We start from the raw sequence: 24,301 nt of genomic DNA on the forward strand, positions 1-24,301 counted from the left end.
CATTTGTATAATTGCAACATTTTCCACCTGGTAAAAATTATAACATTATTCCAACAAAGAGAGAGAGAGAGTAGTATGTGTGTGTGTGTGTGTGTGTGCGTGCGTGCGTGCGTGCGTGCGTGCGTGCGTGTGTGTGTGTGTGTGTGTGCGTGCGTGCGTGTGTGTGCGTACGTGTTAGCATGGAACCTGGAGGGTTTAAAATGAAAGCTTTGACACAGACTATAATGTAGAACATTTGACACAGACAATAATGTAAAACATTTGACACAGACAGTAATGTAAAACATTTGACATAGACAGTAATGTAGAACATTTGACACAGACAGTAATGTTAAACATTTGACACAGACAGTAATATAGAACATTTGACACAGACAGTAATGTAGAACATTTGACACAGACAGTAATGTAGAACAGTTGACACAGACAGTAATGTAGAACATTTGACACAGACAGTAATGTTAAACATTTGACACAGACAGTAATGTAGAACATTTGACACAGACAGTAATGTTAAACATTTGACACAGACAGTAATATAGAACATTTGACACAGACAGTAATGTAGAACATTTGACACAGACAGTAATGTAGAACATTTGACACAGACAGTAATGTAGAACATTTGACACAGACAGTAATGTTAAACATTTGACACAGACAGTAATATAGAACATTTGACACAGACAGTAATGTAGAACATTTGACACAGACAGTAATGTAGAACATTTGACACAGACAGTAATGTAGAACATTTGACACAGACAGTAATGTAGAACATTTGACACAGACAGTAACGTAGAACATTTGACACAGACAGTAACGTAGAACATTTGACACAGACAGTAATGTAGAACATTTGACACAGACAGTAATGTAGAACATTTGACACAGACAGTAATGTAGAACATTTGACACAGACAGTAATGTAGAACATTTGACACAGACAGTAATGTAGAACATTTGACACAGACAGTAATGTAGAACATTTGACACAGACAGTAACATAGAACATTTGAGTGTTAATTGAATCTGATTAATCTTCATCCGCTGCTCCACTAACTGTTGTCTCCAATCATCATCATCATCACCCAGTACGTGTGTCCGTCTGTCTGCTTGGTCTTCTTGTGTTCTGCACTCCTCACAACCTCTAGCTGTAAAGACGTGCCTGGGAGGACAGGACAAGTCATCCACAGCTAGATTGATGTGATGTACCTCAGCTACCCGGTGCCTCAGCACATTGACCTGCCTGGGAGGACAGGACAAGTCATCCACAGCTAGATTGATGTGATGTACCTCAGCTACCCGGTGCCTCAGCACATTGACCTGCCTGGGAGGACAGGACAAGTCATCCACAGCTAGATTGATGTGATGTACCTCAGCTACCCGGTGCCTCAGCACATTGACCTGCCTGGGAGGACAGGACAAGTCATCCACAGCTAGATTGATGTGATGTACCTCAGCTACCCGGTGCCTCAGCACATTGACCTGCCTGGGAGGACAGGACAAGTCATCCACAGCTAGATTGATGTGATGTACCTCAGCTACCCGGTGCCTCAGCACATTGACCTGCCTGGGAGGACAGGACAAGTCATCCACAGCTAGATTGATGTGATGTACCTCAGCTACCCGGTGCCTCAGCACATTGACCCGCCTTGGAGGACAGGACAAGTCATCCACAGCTAGATTGATGTGATGTACCTCAGCTACCCGGTGCCTCAGCACATTGACCCGCCTTGGAGGACAGGACAAGTCATCCACAGCTAGATTGATGTGATGTACCTCAGCTACCCGGTGCAACGAATCCCTCCTGTTTAAATGGTTAATTTTCCCCCCACTGCTCCTCTTTAATTGCTTGTTACTTTCATCTCTTATTTCTTATCTGTATTTTTGTTGTTGTTGTTTAAACTGTGCTGTCGGTTCGGGGCTCGTAAATCAGCATTTCACTGTAAGGTCTCCTCCACCTTGTGGCATTCGGCGCATGTGATCAATAACATTTGATTGGATGTGATGTGGCTCCTGAACATATAATTTGAGTTGATTACTCAGCTGCAAATTACATTGAGATAGATTTGGAATGTTATCATCATATTATACCAACAACAACAACAACAACAACATCCAGTCCACAAGCTAATTTGCTGTCTCTCTCTCTTTACTCTTGCAGATAAGCGGTTGTCCAGGAGAAGAGCGTCATGCGCTGCGACGTTGGTGCTGCATACATTGCAGGAAACAACCCAGGAGAAACACACAGAGGTAGGTAGGTGGTCGTGTTAGACCTCAAGCAGCACCCTATTCCCTATGTAGTGCACTACTTTTAACCAGAGCACTATGGGCCCAGGTCAAACGTAGTGCACTTGGTATATAAGGAAAGAGGGGGTTTCATTTGGGAAGTACAATGTTCATTAACTTACACTGAAGCTGTGGCATAACTACATCTATCAGATCTTGGCCACATCCAACCACACAACAATGTTCATTAACTTACACTGAAGCTGTGGCATAACTACCTCTATCAGATCTAGGCCACATCCAACCACACCAGCTGATATCAAGGTTTCAGTCCTGTGTGCCGTAGTGAGACATGACAAATGGATTCGATGGAACAGAGGAACAGCTCTACTTTGATAATCGATATCAGATGTTGAGCAGTGGTATCATGTATTTTTTACTCCATACAAGTTCCCTGACACCCAAAAGTACTCGTTACATTTTGAATCCTTAGCAGGACAAGAAAAATTGAATAATTCACGCACTTATCAAGAGAACATCCCTGGTCTTCCCTACAGCCTCTGATTTGCTAGACTCACTAAACAGAGAACATCCCTGGTCATCCCTACAGTCTCTGATCTGGCAGACTCACTAAACAGAGAACATCCCTGGTCGTCCCTACAGTCTCTGATCTGGCAGACTCACTAAACAGAGAACATCCCTGGTCATCCCTACAGCCTCTGATCTGGTGGACTCACTAAACAGAGAACATCCCTGGTCATCCCTACTGCCTCTGATCTGGTGGACTCACTAAACAGAGAACATCCCTGGTCGTCCCTACAGTCTCTGATCTGGCAGACTCACTAAACAGAGAACATCCCTGGTCGTCCCTACAGTCTCTGATCTGGAGGACTCACTAAACAGAGAACATCCCTGGTCATCCCTACAGTCTCTGATCTGGAGGACTCACTAAACAGAGAACATCCCTGGTCATCCCTACAGCCTCTGATCTGGTGGACTCACTAAACACATGCATTGTTTGTAAATGATGTCTGAGTGCTGGAGCGTGGCCCCTGGCTATCCGTAAATTAAACAAAACAAGAAAATGATGCTGTCTGGTTTTCTTAATATAAGGTATTTGAAATGATTTATACTTTTACCTTACCATACTTACTGTAAGTATATTTTAGCAATCACATGTACTTTGAAGTATATTTAAAACCCAATACTTTTAGACTTTTATTCAAGTAATATTTTACCAGGTGACTTTCACTTTTACTTGAGTCATTTTCTATTAAGGTGTCTATACTTTTACTTCAGTCATTTTCTATTAAGGTGTCTATACTTTTACTTCAGTCATTTTCTATTAAGGTGTCTATACTTTTACTTCAGTAATTTTCTATTAAGGTGTCTATACTTTTACTTCAGTCATTTTCTATTAAGGTGTCTATACTTTTACTTCAGTCATTTTCTATTAAGGTGTCTATACTTTTACTCCAGTATGAGAATTGGGGTCCTTTTTTCCATCACTGGTAATGAGAAATCTCTCGTCACAGCTGAGTAGCCGATCTGCTTCTGGGTGCTGAGATAAGAGGTTGGTTCTTCCTGTTTGGAAGATTTTGGTTGATGCTGCTTTCTTCACTCTACCTACCAGCATAAAACTTCTTCCTGCTCGCCAAATTAGATGTTGGAAAGGGGCACCAGGACAGAGTCGGTAAGATTTAGGGTCCAAATACCACTGCTTCATCTTGGCTCTGATAGGAAGAGAGGTCAATTTAAGTCCTCCGCCAGGTAATTGTGTGCTAAATCCTCCCAGCTGTATTAATTAGTAAAACTCCCCCAGAAGGAGAAGATGTGTAAATCAGTAAAAGGCTAATGAATGCTGTGGGGGCGGTTCGTCTACAGTCTCGGGCACAACCAGCCTCTTTATTGGTCCCAAATGGCTCCCTGTTCCCTTTATAGTACACTACTTTTCACCTGGGCTCTGGTGGGATAGGGTTCCATTTGGGACCGATCGTCTCCCCCTCTGTGAAGGGGTTCAGTAATCTAAGGGGTTGGTCATGCGTTGCCTTGGTAATTGAATGGCTCTGGCTGTATCTGGAACGGTGTTGTGGACATTACAAGGGTAAAGCATTTGTAACACTATAATCAACACCCCTTATTTCACTATGAACCCAGGATAAAAAATAAAAAAACATTAGAAGTGAAATTAATTTAATGTTAATTTTCCTCCACTAGATCTCAGTATGAATAATCAAAACTGGATGTTTTTTTTTACCTTTATTTAACAAGACAGTTAAGAACAAATTCTTACTTTCAATGACGGCCGAGGAACGGTGGGTTAACTGCCTGTTCAGGGGCAGAACGACAGATTTGTACCTTGTCAGCTCGGGAGTTTGAACTTGCAACCTTCCGGTTACTAGTCCACCGCTCTAACCACTAGAATACCTGCCGTCCCTACACTCTAACCACTAGAATACCCTGCCGTCCCTACACTCTAACCACTAGAATAGCCTGCCGTCCCTACACTCTAACCACTAGAATACCTGCCGTCCCTACACTCTAACCACTAGAATAGCCTGCCGTCCCTACACTCTAACCACTAGAATACCTGCCGTCCCTACACTCTAACCACTAGAATAGCCTGCCGTCCCTACACTGTAACCACTAGAATACCCTGCCGTCCCTACACTCTAACCACTAGAATACCTGCCATCTCTACACTCTAACCACTAGAATACCCTGCCGTCCCTACACTCTAACCACTAGAATACCCTGCCATCCCTACACTCTAACCACTAGGCTACCTGCCGTCCCTACACTCTAACCACTAGAATACCCTGCCGTCCCTACACTTTAACCACTAGGCTACCTGCCGTCCCTACACTCTAACCACTAGGCTACCTGCCGTCCCTACACTCTAACCACTAGGCTACCCTGCCGCCCCTACGCTCTAACCACTAGGCTACCCTGCCGCCCCTACACTCTAACCACTAGGCTACCCTGCCGTCCCTACATTCTAACCACTAGGCTACCTGCCGTCCCTACACTCTAACCACTAGGCTACCCTGCCGTCCCTACACTCTAACCACTAGGCTACCATGCCGCCCCTACACTCTAACCACTAGGCTACCCTGCCACCCCTACACTCTAACCACTAGGCTACCCTGCCGTCCCTACACTCTAACCTCTCGGCTTCCCTGCCGTCCCTACACTCTAACCACTAGAATACCCTGCCGTCCCTACACTCTAACCACTAGGCTACCTGCCGCCCCTACACTCTAACCACTAGGCTACCCTGCCGTCCCTACACTCTAACCACTAGGCTACCCTGCCGCCCCTACACTCTAACCACTAGAATACCTGCCGTCTCTACACTCTAACCACTAGGCTACCCTGCCGCCCCTACACTCTAACCACTAGAATACCCTGCCGTCCCTACACTCTAACCACTAGGCTACCTGCCGTCCCTACACTCTAACCACTAGGCTTCCCTGCCGTCCCTACACTCTAACCACTAGAATACCCTGCCGCCCCTACACTCTAACCACTAGGCTACCCTGCCGTCCCTACACTCTAACCACTAGGCTACCCTGCCGCCCCTACACTCTAACCACTAGAATACCTGCCGTCTCTACACTCTAACCACTAGGCTACCCTGCCGCCCCTACACTCTAACCACTAGAATACCCTGCCGTCCCTAAGCTCTAACCACTAGGCTACCTGCCGTCCCTACACTCTAACCACTAGGCTACCTGCCGTCCCTACACTCTAACCACTAGGCTACCCTGCCGTCCCTACACTCTAACCACTAGACTACCCTGCCGTCCCTACACTCTAACCACTAGAATACCCTGCCGTCCCTACACTCTAACCACTAGGCTACCTGCCGCCCCTACACTCTAACCACTAGGCTACCCTGCCGTCCCTACACTCTAACCACTAGGCTACCCTGCCGCCCCTACACTCTAACCACTAGAATACCCTGCCGTCTCTACACTCTAACCACTAGGCTACCCTGCCGCCCCTACACTCTAACCACTAGAATACCCTGCCGTCCCTACACTCTAACCACTAGGCTACCTGCCGTCCCTACACTCTAACCACTAGGCTTCCCTGCCGTCCCTACACTCTAACCACTAGAATACCCTGCCGTCCCTACACTCTAACCACTAGGCTACCTGCCGCCCCTACACTCTAACCACTAGGCTACCCTGCCGCCCCTACACTCTAACCACTAGAATACCTGCCGTCTCTACACTCTAACCACTAGGCTACCCTGCCGCCCCTACACTCTAACCACTAGAATACCCTGCCGTCCCTACACTCTAACCACTAGACTACCCTGCCGTCCCTACACTCTAACCACTAGGCTACCTGCCGTCCCCACACTCTCACCACTAGTCTACCTGCCGTCCCTACACTCTAACTACTAGTCTACCAGCCGTCCCTACACTCTAACCACTAGGCTACCTGCCGTCCCTACACTCTAACCACTAGGCTACCCTGCCGTCCCTACACTCTAACCACTAGGCTACCTGCCGTCCCTACACTCTAACCACTAGGCTACCTGCCGTCCCTACACTCTAACCACTAGGCTACCTGCCGTCCCTACACTCTAACCACTAGGCTACCTGCCGTCCCTACACTCTAACCACTAGGCTACCTGCCGTCCCTACACTCTAACCACTAGGCTACCTGCCGTCCCTACACTCTAACCACTAGGCTACCCTGCCGTCCCTACACTCTAACCACTAGGCTACCTGCCGTCCCTACACTCTAACCACTAGGCCACCTGCCGTCCCTACAGTCTAACCACTAGGCTACCCTGCCGTCCCTACACTCTAACCACTCGTCTACCTGCCGTCCCTACACTCTAACCACTAGGCTACCCTGCCGTGTAAAGACACACTGGGTTATAAATAGAAAGGGTTTGGTGCTTTAAATCATCCAGAACATTTTCCTTCCACCGATGCAGTTTTGCTATTCAGCTTGTGTTGATTTGTCCATATTGTTGACATTGTTGTCATACTACATTGTTGCAAACTATGCAATTCACTTTTTAATGAGATTTTTCGAAAACACTTAATCTCCTCCAAAACCCCACCCCATCTCAGGCCAGACAGAGGTTTGAGACATGCAATCATCACAGTACATTAATGTAATTCAATATCTATTACAACACAGACCGATCCGACCATGTGTTCAGTGGGCTCATTGTACCATTCACTATGAACGCCTTATCAATCAATTTGTTGTCCGAATCCAGAATAGATACAGAGATATGCACCACCATTTTCACTGCAGCTCTGACTGGTTCCCAAATCACACCCTATTCCCTATCTGGTGCACTACTATCGTCCAAGGCCCATGGGGCCCATAGGGCTCTGGTCAAAGTAGTGCACTATTTAGGGAATATGGTGCCATTTGGGATGCACATCTATATCTACACGCTGAAGTCAGACCTATTTGATTTCAGGTTATTCTGTTTTGGATGCACAGATACCAGACAGAGACAGATAGCAGAGAGAGGCAGATAGCAGACAGAGACAGATACCAGACAGAGACAGATACCAGACAGAGACAGGTAGCAGACAGAGACAGATACCAGACAGAGACAGATACCAGACAGAGACAGATACCAGACAGAGACAGATACCAAACAGAGACAGATACCAGACAGAGACAGGTACCAGACAGAGACAGATACCAGACAGAGACAGATAGCAGACAGAGACAGATAGCAGACAGAGACAGATACCAGACAGAGACAGATACCAGACAGAGACAGATACCAGACAGAGACAGGTAGCAGACAGAGACAGGTAGCAGACAGAGACAGATAGTAGAGAGACAGATAGCAGACAGACACAGATACCAGACAGAGACAGATACCAGACAGAGACAGATACCAGACAGAGACAGGTAGCAGACAGAGACAGGTAGCAGACAGAGACAGATACCAGACAGAGACAGATACCAGACAGAGACAGATACCAGACAGAGACAGGTAGCAGACAGAGACAGGTAGCAGACAGAGACAGGTAGCAGACAGAGACAGATAGCAGACAGAGACGGATACCAGACAGAGACAGATAGCAGACAGAGACAGATAGCAGACAGATACAGATACCAGACAGAGACAGGTAGCAGACAGAGACAGGTACCAGACAGAGACAGGTAGCAGACAGAGACAGATACCAGACAGAGACAGATACCAGACAGAGACAGATACCAGACAGAGACAGGTAGCAGACAGAGACAGATACCAGACAGAGACAGATACCAGACAGAGACAGATACCAGACAGAGACAGATACCAGACAGAGACAGAGACAGATACCAGACAGAGACAGATACCAGACAGAGACAGATACCAGACAGAGACAGATAGCAGACAGAGACAGATACCAGACAGAGACAGATACCAGACAGAGACAGGTAGCAGACAGAGACAGATACCAGACAGAGACAGATAGCTGACAGAGACAGATAGCAGACAGAGACAGGTACCAGACAAAGACAGGTAACAGACAGAGACAGATAGCAGAGAGACAGATAGCAGACAGAGGCAGATACCAGACAGAGACAGATACCAGACAGAGACAGATACCAGACAGAGACAGGTAGCAGACAGAGACAGATACCAGACAGAGACAGATACCAGACAGAGACAGATACCAGACAGAGACAGGTACCAGACAGAGACAGATACCAGACAGAGACAGATAGCAGACAGAGACAGATACCAGACAGAGACAGGTACCAGACAGAGACAGGTAGCAGACAGAGACAGATACCAGACAGAGACAGATACCAGACAGAGACAGATAGCAGACAGAGACAGGTAGCAGACAGAGACAGATAGCAGAGAGACAGATACCAGACAGAGACAGATACCAGACAGAGACAGATACCAGACAGAGACAGATAGCAGACAGAGACAGGTAGCAGACAGAGACAGATACCAGACAGAGACAGATACCAGACAGAGACAGATACCAGACAGAGACAGATAGCAGACAGAGACAGGTAGCAGACAGAGACAGATAGCAGAGAGACAGATACCAGACAGAGACAGATACCAGACAGAGACAGATAGCAGACAGAGACAGGTAGCAGACAGAGACAGATACCAGACAGAGACAGATACCAGACAGAGACAGATACCAGACAGAGACAGATACCAGACAGAGACAGATACCAGACAGAGACAGATAGCAGACAGAGACAGGTAGCAGACAGAGACAGATACCAGACAGAGACAGATACCAGACAGAGACAGGTAGCAGATAGAGACAGATACCAGACAGAGACAGATAGCAGACAGAGACAGATAGCAGACAGAGACAGATACCAGACAGAGACAGGTACCAGACAGAGACAGATACCAGACAGACACAGATAGCAGACAGAGACAGATAGCAGACAGAGACAGATACCAGACAGACACAGATACCAGACAGAGGCAGATAGCAGACAGAGACAGATACCAGACAGAGACAGATACCAGACAGAGACAGATACCAGACAGAGACAGATACCAGATAGAGACAGGTAGCAGACAGAGACAGATACCAGACAGAGACAGATACCAGACAGAGACAGATACCAGACAGAGACAGATACCAAACAGAGACAAATACCAGACAGAGACAGGTACCAGACAGAGACAGATACCAGACAGAGACAGATAGCAGACAGAGACAGATAGCAGACAGAGACAGATAGCAGACAGAGACAGATACCAGACAGAGACAGATACCAGACAGAGACAGATACCAGACAGAGACAGGTAGCAGACAGAGACAGGTAGCAGACAGAGACAGATACCAGACAGAGACAGATACCAGACAGAGACAGGTAGCAGACAGAGACAGATACCAGACAGAGACAGATACCAGACAGAGACAGGTAGCAGACAGAGACAGGTAGCAGACAGAGACAGATAGCAGAGAGACAGATAGCAGACAGACACAGATACCAGACAGAGACAGATACCAGACAGAGACAGATACCAGACAGAGACAGGTAGCAGACAGAGACAGGTAGCAGACAGAGACAGAAACCAGACAGAGACAGATACCAGACAGAGACAGATACCAGACAGAGACAGGTAGCAGACAGAGACAGGTAGCAGACAGAGACAGATACCAGACAGAGACAGGTAGCAGACAGAGACAGGTAGCAGACAGAGACAGGTAGCAGACAGAGACAGATACCAGACAGAGACAGATACCAGACAGAGACAGATACCAGACAGAGACAGATAGCAGACAGAGACAGATACCAGACAGAGACAGATACCAGACAGAGACAGATAGCAGACAGAGACAGATAGCAGACAGAGACAGATACCAGACAGAGACAGATAGCAGACAGAGACAGATAGCAGACAGAGACAGATACCAGACAGAGACAGATACCAGACAGAGACAGGTAGCAGACAGAGACAGATAGCAGACAGAGACAGATAGCAGAAAGAGACAGGTAGCAGACAGAGACAGATACCAGACAGAGACAGATACCAGACAGAGACAGATAGCAGACAGAGACAGATACCAGACAGAGACAGGTAGCAGACAGAGACAGATACCAGACAGAGACAGATACCAGACAGAGACAGATACCAGACAGAGACAGATAGCAGACAGAGACAGGTAGCAGACAGAGACAGATAGCAGAGAGACAGATACCAGACAGAGACAGATACCAGACAGAGACAGATACCAGACAGAGACAGATACCAGACAGAGACAGGTAGCAGACAGAGACAGGTACCAGACAGAGACAGATACCAGACAGAGACAGATAGCAGACAGAGACAGATAGCAGACAGAGACAGATAGCAGAGAGACAGATACCAGACAGAGACAGATACCAGACAGAGACAGGTAGCAGACAGAGACAGATACCAGACAGAGACAGATACCAGACAGAGACAGATAGCAGACAGAGACAGGTAGCAGACAGAGACAGATAGCAGAGAGACAGATACCAGACAGAGACAGATACCAGACAGAGACAGGTAGCAGACAGAGACAGGTAGCAGACAGAGACAGATACCAGACAGAGACAGGTACCAGACAGAGACAGGTAGCAGACAGAGACAGGTAGCAGACAGAGACAGATACCAGACAGAGACAGATACCAGACAGAGACAGATACCAGACAGAGACAGGTAGCAGACAGAGACAGGTAGCAGACAGAGACAGATACCAGACAGAGACAGATACCAGACAGAGACAGGTAGCAGACAGAGACAGATACCAGACAGAGACAGATACCAGACAGAGACAGATACCAGACAGAGACAGGTAGCAGACAGAGACAGATACCAGACAGAGACAGATACCAGACAGAGACAGGTACCAGACAGAGACAGATAGCAGACAGAGACAGGTACCAGACAGAGACAGATACCAGACAGAGACAGATACCAGACAGAGACAGATACCAGACAGAGACAGGTAGCAGACAGAGCCAGATACCAGACAGAGACAGGTAGCAGACAGAGACAGGTACCAGACAGAGACAGATACCAGACAGAGACAGATAGCAGACAGAGAAGGTACCAGACAGAGACAGATACCAGACAGAGACAGATAGCAGACAGAGACAGGTACCAGACAGAGGCAGATACCAGACAGAGACAGATAGCAGACAGAGACAGATACCAGACAGAGACAGATACCAGACAGAGACAGGTACCAGACAGAGACAGATAGCAGACAGAGACAGGTACCAGACAGAGACAGATACCAGACAGAGACAGATACCAGACAGAGACAGATACCAGACAGAGACAGGTAGCAGACAGAGCCAGATACCAGACAGAGACAGGTAGCAGACAGAGACAGGTACCAGACAGAGACAGATACCAGACAGAGACAGATAGCAGACAGAGACAGGTACCAGACAGAGACAGATACCAGACAGAGACAGATAGCAGACAGAGACATATAGCAGACAGAGACAGGTAGCAGACAGAGACAGATAGCAGACAGAGACAGATAGCAGACAGAGACAGATAGCAAACAGAGACAGATAGCAGACAGACACAGATACCAGACAGAGACAGATACCAGACAGAGACAGATAGCAGATAGCGGCAGACAGAGACAGATACCAGACAGAGACAGATACCAGACAGAGACAGGTAGCAGACAGATACAGATAGCAGACAGAGACAGGTAGCAGACAGACACATATAGCAGAGAGAGGCAGGTAGCAGACAGATATAGATAGCAGAGAGAGGCAGGTAGCAGACAGATACAGATAGCAGAGAGAGGCAGAGGCACATCAAGCCACACCTCTCTGTACTGAGCTGACCTGGTAACACATCAAGCCACACCTCTCTGTACTGAGCTGACCTGGTAACACATTAAGCCACACCTCTCTGTACTGAGCTGACCTGGTAACACATTAAGCCACACCTCTCTGTACTGAGCTGACCTGGTAACACATTAAGCCACACCTCTCTGTACTGAGCTGACCTGGTAACACATTAAGCCACACCTCTCTGTACTGAGCTGACCTGGTAACACATTAAGCCACACCTCTCTGTACTGAGCTGACCTGGTAACACATTAAGCCACACCTCTCTGACCAAGCACAGAACGGTTTATGATCCACAGTGTGAAAATGGTATCTGCATGGTGCGTTGTGTTAATTCTGCCCTCTGACCTATGTGTGTGTGTGTGTGTGTGTGTGTGTGTGTGTGTGTGTGTGTGTGTGTGTGTGTGTGTGTGTGTGTGTGTGTGTGTGTGTGTGTGTGTGTGTGTGTGTGTGTGTGTGTGTGTGTGTGTGTGTGTTTCTCCCTCTCTCTCTCTGTGTGTGTGTGTGTGTGTGTGTGTGTGTGTGTGTGTGTGTGTGTGTGTGTCTGTGTGTGTGTGTGTGTGTGTGTGTGTGTGTGTGTGTGTGTGTGTGTGTGTGTGCGTGCGTGCGTGCGTGCGTGTTGTAGCAGGAGATGGTAGAGGTCCCCATGGAGGAAGAGGACGTTGACCCTAAAGACAAGCGTCCTGTAGCTTCCACCCCTGTTCCTGGATCTCCATGGTAACGTTCTCTTGCCAGGATTGGTCAATGTTTGAATAAACATGTCAGAACATTTCAGCTCTTTAGGAATCTGTCCCATTCCAGTCATCACTGAACACCAAACATGAAAAATACGTTTGGCTAAAGTTCAGAAAACATTATCTGCTATAAATGTTAAAGTGGAATCATGCCTCTACTTTCTTCACTTTTTCTTGAAAAACATATTTTACATCTGGTTATTATTTCTGATGTCATAATTTCTTGAAAGTCTCAGGAAAGCAGTGTTAATCATGGTCGTCATAACGTGAGGAATAATCAATCGCTCGCAGTATGTAAAAACCCTTTTCAAAACAACAGAAAAAACGACACCTTTGATAGAAAAATAATTTCAGTCCCGACAAGGAACAACTCATATCAGGGACAATAGTGTAATAAGCCAAGCTGTGTCTGTCTGCAGAGTAATCTGTTGTTTAAAATGGACTTGTTGTTCTCCACATGTTAATAGCCTTTAGATCCGTCAGCGTGTGTTGATGCTGAGAGCAGACTTTAAACGCTCTGCATGAAACCTGTCATTTACAACACTTTCTCAGCTCAGCAACCTAAACGGCATGTTCGTTTTTTAAATCACCCACCTGTGTTAAACCTTTTCCATTCATCAGCTTTTATTTTATGACTATTAGATTCAAATACATGTTTTTATTAAACAAAGCAAATTGTAAAAAAAAAAAAAAAAAAGATTTAAAAAAATAAATAAAGATTTGATAAACAAATCGAATCCAACCTAATTTTGTTTGATGATTCTAATATCGAAAAGTCTCATGAGAGGTTCATCATGACATATTATCCAGATATTGAAAGACCTTTCTGCTGTGTGAATATCATGTCATGGCTGAGCGATAGCTAGCCACACCAATGAAATATGATATCATATAACAGGACGAGTCACCGCCAGATAAGAACAGGAAGTAAAGCTTCACAATTCATTTGATATGGTTGAGCGTGAAGATATATTGAATTATCCCAGGGATTCATAGACTGTAGCAGCTGTTAATACTCCTCCTCCTGTGGCTTTAAATACATAACGTCTTTAAGGAGGAAGAGCTCTGAAGTGATGCACAACGACAGTAGCGCGTTCGTACATGTTCTTATGGGTAGTCCCAGCGGGTAGTTCCAGCAAGTAGTCCCAGCTGGTAGTTCCAGCAGGTATTCCCAGCGGGTAGTCCCAGCGGGTAGTTCCAGCAGGTAGTCCCAGCTGGTAGTCCCAGCAGGTATTCCCAGCGGGTAGTCCCAGCGGGTAGTTCCAGCAGGTAGTCCCAGCTGGTAGTTCCAGCAGGTATTCCCAGCGGGTAGTCCCAGCAGGTAGTCCCAGCAGGTAGTCCCAGCAGGTAGTCCCAGCAGGTAGTCCCAGCAGGTATTCCCAGCGGGTAGTCCCAGCAGGTATTCCCAGCGGGTAGTTCCAGCGGGTAGTTCCAGCAGGTATTCCCAGCAGGTAGTCCCAGCGGGTAGTTCCAGCAGGTATTCCCAGCAGGTAGTCCCAGCGGGTAGTTCCAGCAGGTAGTCCCAGCAGGTAGTCCCAGCAGGTAGCCCCAGCAGGTATTCCCAGCAGGTAGTCCCAGCGGGTAGTTCCAGCAGGTAGTCCCAGCAGGTAGTCCCAGCAGGTAGTCCCAGCAGGTAGTCCCAGCGGGTAGTCCCAGCGGGTAGTTCCAGCAGGTAGTCCCAGCAGGTAGTCCCAGCAGGTAGTCCCAGCAGGTAGTCCCAGCGGGTAGTCCCAGCGGGTAGTTCCAGCAGGTAGTCCCAGCAGGTAGTCCCAGCAGGTAGTCCCAGCAGGTATTCCCAGCGGGTAGTTCCAGCGGGTAGTTCCAGCAGGTATTCCCAGCAGGTAGTCCCAGCGGGTAGTTCCAGCAGGTATTCCCAGCAGGTAGTCCCAGCGGGTAGTTCCAGCAGGTAGTCCCAGCAGGTAGTCCCAGCAGGTAGCCCCAGCAGGTATTCCCAGCAGGTAGTCCCAGCGGGTAGTTCCAGCAGGTAATCCCAGCAGGTAGTCCCAGCAGGTAGTCCCAGCAGGTAGTCCCAGCGGGTAGTCCCAGCAGGTAGTCCCAGCAGGTAGTCCCAGCAGGTAGCCCCAGCAGGTAGTCCCAGCGGGTAGCCTCAGCAGGTAGTCCCAGTAGGTAGCCCCAGCAGGTAGCCCCAGCAGGTAGTCCCAGTGGGTAGTCCCAGCAGGTAGTCCCAGCAGGTAGTCCCAGCAGGTAGCCCCAGCAGGTAGTCCCAGCAGGTAGCCCCAGCAGGTAGCCCCAGCAGGTAGTCCCAGCGGGTAGCCCCAGCAGGTAGCCCCAGAAGGTAGTCCCAGCAGGTAGTCCCAGCGGGTAGCACCCTTCTGGTTCTGCCCTTCTTCTCCACAGATCATGTCCTGTCATTCTGTTGTTTATCATGTCATAGAATACTTCTGGTTCTGCCCTTCTTCTCCCCAGATCATGTCCTGTCATACTGTTGTTTATCATGTCATAGAACACTTCTGGTTCTGCCCTTCTTCTTCCCAGATCATGTCCTGTCATACTGTTGTTTATCATGTCATAGAACACTTCTGGTTCTTCCCTTCTTCTCCCCAGATAATGTCCTGTCATACTGTTGTTTATCATGTCATAGAACACTTCTGGTTCTGCCCTTCTTCTCCACAGATAATGTCCTGTCATACTGTTGTTTATCATGTCATAGAACACTTCTGGTTCTGCCCTTCTTCTCCACAGATCATTTCCTGTAATACTGTTGTTTATCATGTCATAGAACACTTCTGGTTCTGCCCTTCTTCTCCCCAGATAATGTCCTGTCATAATGTTGTTTATCATGTCATAGAACACTTCTGGTTCTGCCCTTCTTCTCCCCAGATCATTTCCTGTAATACTGTTGTTTATCATGTCATAGAACACTTCTGGTTCTGCCCTTCTTCTCCCCAGATAATGTCCTCTCATACTGTTGTTTATCATGTCATAGAACACTTCTGGTTCTGCCCTTCTTCTCCCCAGATAATGTCCTGTCATAATGTTGTTTATCATGTCATAGAACACTTCTGGTTCTGCCCTTCTTCTCCCCAGATCATTTCCTGTAATACTGTTGTTTATCATGTCATAGAACACTTCTGGTTCTGCCCTTCTTCTCCCCAGATAATGTCCTGTCATACTGTTGTTTATCATGTCATAGAACACTTCTGGTTCTGCCCTTCTTCTCCCCAGATCATTTCCTGTAATACTGTTGTTTATCATGTCATAGAACACTTCTGGTTCTGCCCTTCTTCTCCCCAGATCATTTCCTGTAATACTGTTGTTTATCATGTCATAGAACACTTCTGGTTCTGCCCTTCTTCTCCCCAGATAATGTCCTGTCATACTGTTGTTTATCATGTCATAGAACACTTCTGGTTCTGCCCTCCTTCTCCACAGATCATTTCCTGTAATACTGTTGTTTATCATGTCATAGAATACTTCTGGTTCTGCCCTTCTTCTCCCCAGATCATGTCCTGTCATACTGTTGTTTATCATGTCATAGAACACTTCTGGTTCTGCCCTTCTTCTCCCCAGATAATGTCCTGTCATACTGTTGTTTATCATGTCATAGAACACTTCTGGTTCTGCCCTTCTTCTCCACAGATCATTTCCTGTAATACTGTTGTTTATCATGTCATAGAACACTTCTGGTTCTGCCCTTCTTCTCCCCAGATAATGTCCTGTCATACTGTTGTTTAACATGTCATAGAACACTTCTGGTTCTGCCCTTCTTCTCCACAGATCATTTCCTGTAATACTGTTGTTTATCATGTCATAGAACACTTCTGGTTCTGCCCTTCTTCTCCCCAGATCATTTCTTGTAATACTGTTGTTTATCATGTCATAGAACACTTCTGGTTCTGCCCTTCTTCTCCCCAGATCATGTCCTGTCATACTGTTGTTTATCATGTCATAGAACACTTCTGGTTCTGCCCTTCTTCTCCACAGATCATTTCCTGTAATACTGTTGTTTATCATGTCATAGAACACTTCTGGTTCTGCCCTTCTTCTCCACAGATCATGTCCTGTCATACTGTTGTTTATCATGTCATAGAACACTTCTGGTTCTGCCCTTCTTCTCCACAGATCATGTCCTGTCATACTGTTGTTTATCATGTCATAGAACACTTCTGGTTCTGCCCTTCTTCTCCACAGATCATGTCCTGTCATACTGTTGTTTATCATGTCATAGAACACTTCTGGTTCTGCCCTTCTTCTCCCCAGATCATGTCCTGTCATACTGTTGTTTATCATGTCATAGAATACTTCTGGTTCTGCCCTTCTTCTCCCCAGATAATGTCCTGTCATACTGTTGTTTATCATGTCATAGAACACTTCTGGTTCTGCCCTTCTTCTCCCCAGATCATTTCCTGTAATACTGTTGTTTATCATGTCATAGAACACTTCTGGTTCTGCCCTTCTTCTCCCCAGATCATGTCCTGTCATACTGTTGTTTATCATGTCATAGAACACTTCTGGTTCTGCCCTTCTTCTCCCAGATCATGTCCTGTCATACTGTTGTTTATCATGTCATAGAACACTTCTGGTTCTGCCCTTCTTCTCCATCAGATCATTTCCTGTAATATGTCCCTGTTGTTTATCATGTCATAGAACACTTCTGGTTCTGCCCTTCTTCTCCCCAGATAATGTCCTGTCATACTGTTGTTTATCATGTCATAGAACACTTCTGGTTCTGCCCTTCTTCTCCCCAGATAATGTCCTGTCATACTGTTGTTTATCATGTCATAGAACACTTCTGGTTCTGTCCCTGGTTCTTCTTCCCCAGATAATGTCCTGTCATACTGTTGTTTATCATGTCATAGAACACTTCTGGTTCTGCCCTTCTTCTCCCCAGATAATGTCCTGTCATACTGTTGTTTATCATGTCATATAACACTTCTGGTTCTGCCCTTCTTCTTCCCAGATCATGTCCTGTCATACTGTTGTTTATCATGTCATAGAACACTTCTGGTTCTGCCCTTCTTCTCCCCAGATAATGTCCTGTCATACTGTTGTTTATCATGTCATAGAACACTTCTGGTTCTGCCCTTCTTCTCCACAGATCATGTCATGTAATACTGTTGTTTATCATGTCATAGAACACTTCTGGTTCTGCCCTTCTTCTCCCCAGATCATGTCCTGTCATACTGTTGTTTATCATGTCATAGAACACTTCTGGTTCTGCCCTTCTTCTCCACAGACAATGTCCTGTCATTCTGTTGTTTATCATGTCATAGAACACTTCTGGTTCTGCCCTTCTTCTCCACAGATCATGTCCTGTCATACTGTTGTTTATCATGTCATAGAACACTTCTGGTTCTGCCCTTCTTCTCCACAGACAATGTCCTGTCATTCTGTTGTTTATCATGTCATAGAACACTTCTGGTTCTGCCCTTCTTCTCCACAGATCATGTCCTGTCATACTGTTGTTTATCATGTCATAGAACACTTCTGGTTCTGCCCTTCTTCTCCCCAGATCATGTCCTGTCATTCTGTTGTTTATCATGTCATAGAACACTTCTGGTTCTGCCCTTCTTCTCCCCAGATAATGTCCTGTCATACTGTTGTTTATCATGTCATAGAACACTTCTGGTTCTGCCCTTCTTCTCCCCAGATAATGTCCTGTCATACTGTTGTTTATCATGTCATAGAACACTTCTGGTTCTGCCCTTCTTCTCCCCAGATAATGTCCTGTAATACTGTTGTTTATCATGTCATAGAACACTTCTGGTTCTGCCCTTCTTCTCCCCAGATAATGTCCTGTAATACTGTTGTTTATCATGTCATAGAACACTTCTGGTTCTGCCCTTCTTCTCCCCAGATAATGTCCTGTCATACTGTTGTTTATCATGTCATAGAACACTTCTGGTTCTGCCCTTCTTCTCCCCAGATCATGTCCTGTCATACTGTTGTTTATCATGTCATAGAACACTTCTGGTTCTGCCCTTCTTCTCCCCAGATAATGTCCTGTCATACTGTTGTTTATCATGTCATAGAATACTTCTGGTTCTGCCCTTCTTCTCCACAGATCATTTCCTGTAATACTGTTGTTTATCATGTCATAGAACACTTCTGGTTCTGCTCTTCTTCTCCCCAGATCATGTCCTGTCATACTGTTGTTTATCATGTCATAGAACACTTCTGGTTCTGCCCTTCTTCTCCCCAGATAATGTCCTGTCATAATGTTGTTTATCATGTCATAGAACACTTCTGGTTCTGCCCTTCTTCTCCCCAGATCATGTCCTGTCATACTGTTGTTTATCATGTCATAGAACACTTCTGGTTCTGCCCTTCTTCTCCCCAGATAATGTCCTGTCATAATGTTGTTTATCATGTCATAGAACACTTCTGGTTCTGCCCTTCTTCTCCCCAGATAATGTCCTGTCATAATGTTGTTTATCATGTCATAGAACACTTCTGGTTCTGCCCTTCTTCTCCCCAGATAATGTCCTGTCATACTGTTGTTTATCATGTCATAGAACACTGCTCTCCCCAGATGTGTGTTTAGAATGTTATTATTATTATTGCAGAGTGACGTTTGAAGGGTTCAGACAGTGGAGCATCAACTTTAAAAAGAAAGTTAAAGACCTGACAGAGGCATCATACTGGCTCTCTAGTCTACAAAACACACGTTTATTCTTGACAGGCAAACACCATCTCAGCTATCTTGCGTTGACACACACCAGTAGGGAACCGGACAGGCATGACTAATTCAACTCTCATCCTTACATTATTATGATCGTTTCTCCTCAGGTGTGTGGTGTGGACGGGGGACGACAGAGTGTTTTTCTTCAACCCAACGATACAGCTCTCTGTTTGGGATCAGCCAGTAGATCTGAAGGACCGTGGAGAGGATCTCAACAGGATTATAGAAAATCCTCCACATAAACGCAAAAATGATTCTTTGTCCAGTAAGTTTGTGGTAATTCTTCCCCGTTGGCTTGTCTTCATCCCGCCGTTTAGTTGGGCCTCGTTAGGACTCTTCTTCATGTTAAATCGGGTATTTACCAGGCCGTGGCTTTCGATGGAACCGAGAAGCTCATTATCAGTCCGTTATTTTTCTAATGATGTTAATAAACATGTTTTTTTAGTGATCTGTTAATTAATACGGAGGCCAATAAAATGGGCTGATATACTAGATCCTATATACAGTGTGTCAGTTCCATTGCCTGTCGATCCCAGACTACCAGAGGATCGTGATGTCTCTGTTCATTGAAGGAGATGATCACGAATGGAACGTGGAACCTTTAGGATGTCAAACCATCTCATGGTTGCATTTTAAATGGCACCCTATTCCCTATGGGCCCTGGTCCAATGACACACTATTCCCTATGGGCCCTGGTCCAATGACACACTATTCCCTATGGGCCCTGGTCCAATGACACACTATTCCCTATGGGCCCTGGTCCAATGACACACTATTCCCTATGGGCCCTGGTCCAATGACACACTATTCCCTATGGGCCCTGGTCCAATGACACACTATTCCCTATGGGCCCTGGTCCAATGACACACTATTCCCTATGGGCCCTGGTCCAATGACACACTATTCCCTATGGGCCCCTGGTCCAATGACACACTATTCCCTATGGGCCCTGGTCCAATGACACACTATTCCCTATGGGCCCTGGTCCAATGACACACTATTCCCTATGGGCCCTGGTCCAATGACACACTATTCCCTATGGGCCCTGGTCCAATGACACACTATTCCCTATGGGCCCTGGTCCAATGACACACTATTCCCTATGGGCCCTGGTCCAATGACACACTATTCCCTATGGGCCCTGGTCCAATGACACACTATTCCCTATGGGCCCTGGTCCAATGACACACTATTCCCTATGGGCCCTGGTCCAATGACACACTATTCCCTATGGGCCCTGGTCCAATGACACACTATTCCCTATGGGCCTATGGGCCCTGGTCCAATGACACACTATTCCCTATGGGCCCTGGTCCAATGACACACTATTCCCTATGGGCCCTGGTCCAATGACACACTATTCCCTATGGGCCCTGGTCCAATGACACCCTATTCCCTATGGGCCCTGGTCCAATGACACACTATTCCCTATGGGCCCTGGTCCAATGACACCCTATTCCCTATGGGCCCTGGTCCAATGACACACTATTCCCTATGGGCCCTGGTCCAATGACATGCTATTCCCTATGGGCCCTGGTCCAATGACACACTATTCCCTATGGGCCCTGGTCCAATGGCACCCTGTTCCCTATGGTCCCCGGTCCAAAGAAGTGCACTATATAGGTATTAGGGTCCCATTTGGGATGCACCCCATCTCTTTTGTGTTCTACTAGAATAGCTCATGTGGAAGTCCTGTGTGTGGCTGGCTCTGTAAATATTGGATTACATTGGATCTTGTCAGCGATGATATCTCCCCGGACTAGATTTCCCAGAGGTCGGGTTGTCTTTATTGATTTTGCATTATTGCAGTTACCAGCTGATTATGTATCGATGACCTTATACCTGAACCTCACTGTTCCAACAAAGCATGTCTGGCAAATTAACTTTGGTAAATATGTGGACAACCCCGATGAACTGAACATTGACTTATGGCTGATAAGACGGAGAGCAGTAATGCTTCTCTACAGGTTCTCTCACAGTGGCTTTTAATGACCAATTATATGAAGACGGAGTCCATTGAAAAGGGATATTTGTTACACTCTGCGTCTGTTGGACTCCACTCGAAAAAGGATGTGTGCTACGCTTCTGTCTGTGTGTCCGTTCTCTCAGCAGAGGACGGTTCTAACTCTCCGTCTGCCGATGACGATGATGCTGATGATGAAGATGAACATTATTCAAAAACCAAGAGGAACAAGTGAGTTTTTTTCCCCCCCATCTTAACCATACTCATAGTTTACCATTACAATGATACTTCTCTACAGAATACTAATCTCCTTTTGAAGTATTTTTTTGTAAGTGGTATTTGTACAGTACAGTAGCCTAGTTTTGACCCAAGCCTTTTGGGCCCTGGTCAAGAGGAGATCACTGTCTCGGGGAATAGGGTTTCCATTTGAGATACATCCTAGAACTGCTTGTATGTTTCTGTCCTCCTCAGACGGGAGGAACCTGCGGATGGTAATGAGGACCTGAGAGAGAGGGCTGGCGCAGAGACATGTGACTCTCCCCCCCATCGGACTGTTCTACCCTTAGGGCTCCGCATCACACACTTCAGGGACATGCTCCTTGAAAGAGGGGTAAAGGCATATTGAATGGAATACAAAAATCTAATGCACTTTTCGGCTGCGTTTAGACAGGCAGCCCAATTCTGATATATATTTTCCACTAAATTGGTCTTTTGACCGTATCACGTCAGATGTTTTTCGGACGTGATCTGATTGGTCAAAAGATCAATTGGTGAAAGAAAAAAAAGGCAAGATTTGGGCTGCCTGTCTAAATGCAGCCACAGAGACGGACCTAGAGTCTAACAGTTTTCCATGAGGAAGGAATTTAAACCATACTTTTCAAAGTGGCAATATGGGGACTCAAATCCCTGTATTGCAACTAATCATCAAGGAACACAGGGACCTGTAACTGCAAAGGCAGCAATAAAACTAAATGATGGAAAGACCTACATCATTTAACAGGTTGGATGAATGATGGAAAGACCTACATCATTTAACAGGTTGGATGAATGATGGAAAGACCTACATCATTTAACAGGTTGGATGAATGATGGAAAGACCTACATCATTTAACAGGTTGGGTGAATGATGGAAAGACCTACATCATTTAACAGGTTGGATGAATGATGGAAAGACCTACATCATTTAACAGGTTGGATGAATGATGGAAAGACCTACATCATTTAACAGGTTGGATGAATGATGGAAAGACCTACATCATTTAACAGGTTGGATGAATGATGGAAAGACCTACATCATTTAACAGGTTGGATGAATGATGGAAAGACCTACATCATTTAACAGGTTGGATGAATGATGGAAAGACCTACATCATTTAACAGGTTGGATGAATGATGGAAAGACCTACATCATTTAACAGGTTGGATGAATGATGGAAAGACCTACATCATTTAACAGGTTGGATGAATGATGGAAAGACCTACATCATTTAACAGGTTGGATGAATGATGGAAAGACCTACATCATTTAACAGGTTGGATGAATGATGGAAAGACCTACATCATTTAACAGGTTGGATGAATGATGGAAATGGAAACCTACATCATTTAACAGGTTGGATGAATGATGGAAAGATCCTACATCATTTAACAGGTTGGATGAATGATGGAAAGACCTACATCATTTAACAGGTTGGATGAATGATGGAAAGACCTACATCATTTAACAGGTTGGATGAATGATGGAAAGACCTACATCATTTAACAGGTTGGATGAATGATGGAAAGACCTACATCATTTAACAGGTTGGATGAATGATGGAAAGACCTACATCATCATTTAACAGGTTGGATGAATGATGGAAAGACCTACATCATTTAACAGGTTGGATGAATGATGGAAAGACCTACATCATTTAACAGGTTGGATGAATGATGGAAAGACCTACATCATTTAACAGGTTGGATGAATGATGGGAAGACCATCATTTAACAGGTTGGATGAATGATGGAAAGACCTACATCATTTAACAGGTTGGATGAATGATGGAAAGACCTACATCATTTAACAGGTTGGATGAATGATGGAAAGACCTACATCATTTAACAGGTTGGATGAATGATGGAAAGACCTACATCATTTAACAGGTTGGATGAATGATGGAAAGACCTACATCATTTAACAGGTTTGAATGATGAATGATGGAAAGACCTACATCATTTAACAGGTTGGATGAATGATGGAAAGACCTACATCATTTAACAGGTTGGATGAATGATGGAAAGACCTACATCATTTAACAGGTTGAATGATGAATGATGGAAAGACCTACATCATTTAACAGGTTGGATGAATGATGGAAAGACCTACATCATTTAACAGGTTGGATGAATGATGGAAAGACCTACATCATT

General features: G+C 45.8%; 1 protein-coding gene and 1 long non-coding RNA gene across 2 annotated transcripts in view; one reads left to right on the forward strand and one right to left on the reverse strand.

The window, feature by feature from the left end:
• Positions 1 to 22,651, forward strand: part of LOC127925893 (transcription elongation regulator 1-like protein) — a 31,233-nt gene extending 8,582 nt beyond the window's left edge. Inside the window, exons 2-6 of the mRNA XM_052511195.1 lie at positions 2,168 to 2,256; positions 13,178 to 13,266; positions 20,034 to 20,191; positions 22,036 to 22,120; positions 22,361 to 22,651. Of these exons, the coding sequence (XP_052367155.1) occupies positions 2,168 to 2,256; positions 13,178 to 13,266; positions 20,034 to 20,191; positions 22,036 to 22,120; positions 22,361 to 22,514 (575 nt within the window). The 3' untranslated portion in view covers positions 22,515 to 22,651. The remainder of the gene's footprint in view (positions 1 to 2,167; positions 2,257 to 13,177; positions 13,267 to 20,033; positions 20,192 to 22,035; positions 22,121 to 22,360) is intronic.
• Positions 5,029 to 6,187, reverse strand: LOC127925894 (uncharacterized). Its single transcript, XR_008122746.1, has 3 exons — positions 6,098 to 6,187; positions 5,477 to 5,542; positions 5,029 to 5,345 (listed from the first exon to the last, which is right to left on the reverse strand). It is a non-coding gene; the product is annotated as an uncharacterized LOC127925894 (long non-coding RNA).
• Positions 22,652 to 24,301: the final 1,650 nt, after the last annotated feature.

This window comes from Oncorhynchus keta, unplaced genomic scaffold (assembly GCF_023373465.1).
Source record: "Oncorhynchus keta strain PuntledgeMale-10-30-2019 unplaced genomic scaffold, Oket_V2 Un_contig_6458_pilon_pilon, whole genome shotgun sequence".
NCBI lineage: Eukaryota > Metazoa > Chordata > Actinopteri > Salmoniformes > Salmonidae > Oncorhynchus > Oncorhynchus keta.